Raw genomic sequence first — 5,506 nt, 5'->3', positions numbered from 1 at the left:
GGTTCTAGTTAGCCATTTTTGTTTGATTATTTTTTTCCGCCTTTATTTCTGCTTAGTGATTTATTGTATGGGTGTTAAAGAAAGAGATTTATTAATGGGTAGTTTTTATTGTATTGTTTGTTTTCATGGGTGGTCTGGTTTTGTCTATGGAAGTGTGGTTAATTACGACTTAGCACCTGTGAAGTCAAAAGGCCAGGCGATGCTTTGATGTTTTCCAAAGGCGCAAATTTTTGAACTGGCTGATCTGACACTTACTATTATTTTTCTGCTAAACGCCAAACTAAATGAATTTGTGCTATATAAATGAGATGATAATTTGAATATACGCCATTTTGAGTCTGTCCTCGTTGTATAAGAGAAGAGAGAGGAAGGAGGTACTGATGACACAGGTCTGCGGTTTAACCCTTCAGTACCATGACGCGTTTCCATATCCATTCTGCTTACTTTTCGGTGATTTTATACACCTTCAGAAAGCTATGTAGGGCTAAAATAGTGAAGATTGTGGCCATTGACCTTCTGACCTTTATAGATCCTTCCTAATGTCAATAAAATGGTCTAATCAGAAGGAGGTAGTAGACACCTACCGAAACGATAATTTACTCCCAGCGAGGTCTAATAGCACTAGTTCAGGGGGCGCTGTGAACCTTCCATCAAAGCTAGTTGTGATCTCGCTGAACGTTTCCCTTTGTGTCTCACAACTCCAGGGGACAATCACAGCCTGTCCTCTAAAGACAACTCTCCTTCTTCACACAAAACTACATGCACTTACCACACACCTTTCACTTATAATTCAAAAATTAAATAATGGCGACACTTCGGAGTGCCCTTCTGGGAAGGAAACCAGAAATGTTCCCAGGTCGGATTGCCCTCTCGTTAGCGATCCCAAATGTCTTGACACCTCTCTCTACTTTTTCTACATTAACTTCTGCAACATTTGAAGTCTTAGATCTAATTTTCAATCTGTGGAACACCACCTCTTCTCTACTAAACTTCATCTTCTTTTCCTCACCAAAACACAGCTGTCTGAGGCAACTGACAGTAGCCCCTTCTCTGTTCCCTCCTTTCTCTATTCTCTTTTTTGTTCTAAATATCGTTTTTCATTGGCTTCCTCGTGTGTCATTACTAGAGCATAAGAAAATCAGAAAGCACTAAAATAAAATGATAGACATGAAATATACTTACTCATTTCAGTCTCTCATCTCCATCAATGTATTTCTATAATGTAATTTCAAAGCACCATCTTGATTAGCTCCTTCAGTACTGTGACGCATTTATACTTTGAGTTCTGGGTGTGATTAGACGATTTTGTTGACATTAGGAAAAATCTATGGAGATCAGAAGATTAATGACCAGAGTCTTCACTATTCTATTCCCCACGTGAGTTTCTGAACCTGTGTTATATCATCAAATAGTAAGCAAAAGAGATATGGAAACGTGGCCTGGTACTGAAGGGATTAAGAGTTAACAATCTATTTAGTTGAATCTGTACCATTAATCTACCACTGTATCTGATAGCCAAGCCTTTCATATTCTTTCGTAAGTGGTTTTGTCACGTTTAACCCCTTCAGTACCATGACGCGTTTTCTATAATCATTCTACTTACTATTTGGTGATTTTATACAGCTTCAGAAACTTATGTAAGGATTAAAATAGTGAAGACTCCTGCCATTAATCTTCTGACCTCCATAGACTCTTCTTAATGTCAATAAAATCACCTAATACACAAAACTCAAGATAGAAATGCGTCCCAGAACTGAAAGAGCTAAAATCATTCTGTCAAGTTTAAACCTATTGTTGTTGTCCTATCCTGACTATTGATCTTATGATTCTCTGTGTATCTTTATCCATATATTTGCATAGGACTGAAGAAATAGAAGTGTTTTACCTAAGTAGCTATTCGTATATATATATTTACTCTATCTGTCTACGTAGTATCTATTTATCATTAACCCTATAAACACATTTTTACCTTGAGATTTGTGTACGATTAAGACTATTTTACTGACATTAGGAAGGGTCTATGGAGGTCAGAAGGTTAATGACCACAGTCTTCACTATTTTAATCCCACACATGAGTTTCTAAAGGTGTATAAATCACCAACTAGTAAGCAGAAGGAATATGGAAACGTGTCATGGTACTGAAGGATACTGAGATGTGTTTTTTTTACCTTGAGATTTGTGTACGATTAGACCATTTTATTGACATTAGGAAGGGTCTGTGGAGGTCAGAATATTAATAGCCACAGTCTTCACTATTTCAGTCTGTATAAATCACCAAACAGTAACCAGAATGAATATGAAAACGCGTCCTGGTACTGAAAAGGTTAATACAAGCTAATACAAGTCAATACAAGTCAACACAAGTTTATCAGCCACCCCGAACAAGATAAGGATGCATTAGATTAACAGACTCAAAGGAAAAGGAAAGAATAAAAGAGAGATAAGACATTTGTGTTCATGTATTTATTATCAATGCGTATACAAGTACATACAAGCGTGTGTGGAGGGATTATGTACTCAGTCAAAATAAAGAAAAAATATATACCATTACAAGGCTACCTATACACCATTATTACCTTGATGTGATTGCTTCATACACACACACACACACACACACACACACACACACACACACACACTATCTATCTATCTATCTATCTCTCTCTCTCTTTTCACAGCCCACAGAGACGATTAGCAGGAATCTCAAGGCAGTGTTTCCTATTAATAATGTGGGAATCTTATCAATCTGTCACTACAACCATAACCTAACCCAACCTTGAAAACTCGTGTAACTTCAACTAGAGCCTTTTGAAAGTTGTGGAAGTGCGGAGCGGAAGTGTTTGAGAATATGGTCACACACACACACACACACACACACACACACACACACACACACACACACACACACACACACACCTTATTTTGTTTTAATGCTCTTATAATCTTGGAATCCAGACTTTGAAACAACCGACTCTGGAAACCCTTTGTTCTCTCACCACGACTATTTCCAAAGGCCACGGAGACGATCAGCCAGCTTCTCAAAACCATTTCCTCATTTCATAGTGCACAAACCTTAACAATCTGTCCTTAAAGCCACAAAAACATCATTAACCCCTTCGGTACTGTGGCGCATTTTTACCATGAGTTTTGTAGTGTGATTAGACGATTTTATTTACATTAGGAAGGGTTTATGGAGGTCAGAAGTTTAATGGTCCACAGTCTTCACAATTTTAATCCCCAAATGAGTTTCTGAAGCTGTATAAACTCACCAAATAATATCCAGATTAACACCCGTATTCAGAAATGTCTTCTTCTCTCACCACGGCAGTTTTCCAAGGCCACAGAAACAACTAGCCGAGTTATCAAGACAGTTTCTCTTTACGATAGACTAAAAATCTTACCAATCCATCACTAGAACCATAAAAAATACCCTTAAAAAACAGGAGTATCTTTCAATTAGACCCTTTGGAAAGTAGTGATGGTGAGAGAGCAAAGCGTTTCAGAATATGGGCTTAAATATGAAGACATGCCATGGTACTGAAGGGGTTAAAAACTCGTGTCACTGGAACCTTTTGAAAGTAATGACGTGGGAGGTGTTCCAGAGGTGATTTCTGGTTTAAAGTTTGCTGAGGGGACCGTGACGGAGGTGTATAAGGCGCGAGGCGATGCTGGCCACCTCCTGACTGCAGCCCCAGAACATGGACACCCCGCAGCCGCCGTGGCCATAGTTGTGAATCACCTGCAAGCATGTCACCGGTGCTGTTAGATCGTTACTGCCTCCTGTTGTGTTGTGTTGTGTTGGGGTGTGGTGGGGTCTGTTGGGGTGTGGTGTGGTGTGGTGTGGTGTGTGTGTGGTGCGTGGTGGAAAATGCTGTCTTCTAGTGTCCGGCTGTACTAGTTAGTAAGTAAGTAAGAAAGGAAGGAAGGAGAGAATGAGTGAATGAAGGAAGGAAGGAAGGAAGGAAGAAAGAATGGAAGGAAGAAAGGAAGGAAGGAAGGAAGGAAGGAAGGAAGGAAGGAAGGACAGAAAGAAAGGAAAAAGGAAAGGAGAGAGGGAAGGAAAGGACAGAAGGAAAGAAAGAAAAAAAGAAAGAGAAGAAAGAAATGAAACAAGAAAGGAAGAAAGTAACGAAGTGATTGGCTAATAACCTAACTAACAAACTCAGTTACTAACATTTAACTTCCAAAAACAACCAACTTTTCAACTAATCAACTAACTGATCACCAAACAAACTAATTAATTACCTTACCTATCCTAACCAACTAGAAAAATAACTCCTACTCTAACTTAAGCTAACCTAACGTACTGGCCAACCTAACCTAACCTAACCTAACTCGTAATCGAACTGAACAAATCTATTCTACCAACCAACCTAACCTAACTAACCGATTAGAAAATAACTGCTAATCTAATCTAACCTAATCTGGCAGCTTTACCTAACCTAACCTAACCTAACCTAACTTAACCAAACCTAACCTAATTTTATCTTAACCTAACCTAACCTAACAAGCACACACTAAACACTCGCAAATCCCTGACATGTCTGTGGCTCACGTAAAGAAAAGGTCGCGTCGCCTCAACAGATGCAATATACACGAGCAATCAATACACTCAGTTCAAGGTTAACTCACAGGTACGGTCCGGTTGAAGAGCTTGAGTTCATCAGCTTCCAGTCTCACACCCTTGCTTCTACACGGCCGCAGACCAACCCACTCCCGCACTACCTGGGCTGACTGGGGAGACACAGGGATTGCAGGTCACAGGGCAAACATTAACCTCCTCAGTAGTCCGATGCATTTTTACCTTGAGATTTGTGTATGATTTGACCATTTTATTGACATTAGGAAGGATCTATGGAAGTCAGAAGATTAATAGCCAGTCTTAACTATTTTAATATCTCACATGAGTTTCTGAAGCTGCGTAAAATCGCTAAATAGTAAGCAGAATTGATATGAAAATGCGTTATGGTACTGAAGAGATTAACCCCTTCAGTACTGGGACACATTTTTACCTTGAGATTTGCATCCGATTAGACCATTTTATTGACGTTAGGAAGGGTCTGTGGAGCTCATGATTAATGGCCAAAGTCTCCACTATTCTAATCCCCCACATGAGTTTCTGAAGCTGTATAAAATCACCAAATAGTAAGTGCAGAATGAATATGGAAACGCGTCATGGCACTGAAGGGGATTAAGGAGGAAAAGAAACCAATAGGAAGGGAAGAGAAGGGAATGAAGGGGAAGGGAAGGTGAAGGAACGAAGGAAGGAAGTGGAGAGGATGAAAGGAAAATAATGGGGAGAGAAGGGAATGAAGAAGGAGAAGGAGAAGGAGAAGGTGAAGGAACGAAGGAAGGAAGTGGAGAGGATGAAAGGAAGACAATGGGGAGAGAAGGAATGAAGAAGGAGAAGGAGAGGAGGTGAAGGAAAGAAGGAAGGAAGTGGAGAGGATGAAAGGAAGACAATGGGGAGAGAAGGAATGAAGAAGGAGAAGGAGAAGGTGAAGGA

The 5,506-nt window shown here is 39.8% G+C and overlaps 1 protein-coding gene across 1 annotated transcript in view; it reads right to left on the bottom strand.

The window, feature by feature from the left end:
• Positions 1-2,448: 2,448 nt before the first annotated feature.
• LOC123507786 (D-aspartate oxidase-like) overlaps positions 2,449-5,506 on the bottom strand; it is an 18,968-nt gene continuing 15,910 nt past the window's right edge. The window contains 2 exon segments of the mRNA XM_045260986.1: positions 2,449-3,739; positions 4,633-4,734. Coding sequence (XP_045116921.1) covers positions 3,617-3,739; positions 4,633-4,734 — 225 coding nt within the window. The 3' untranslated portion in view covers positions 2,449-3,616.

This window comes from Portunus trituberculatus, chromosome 23 (genome assembly GCF_017591435.1).
Source record: "Portunus trituberculatus isolate SZX2019 chromosome 23, ASM1759143v1, whole genome shotgun sequence".
NCBI lineage: Eukaryota > Metazoa > Arthropoda > Malacostraca > Decapoda > Portunidae > Portunus > Portunus trituberculatus.
The sequence above is the reverse complement of the archived record's forward strand: the minus strand, read 5'-3'. Positions and strand labels throughout refer to the sequence as shown.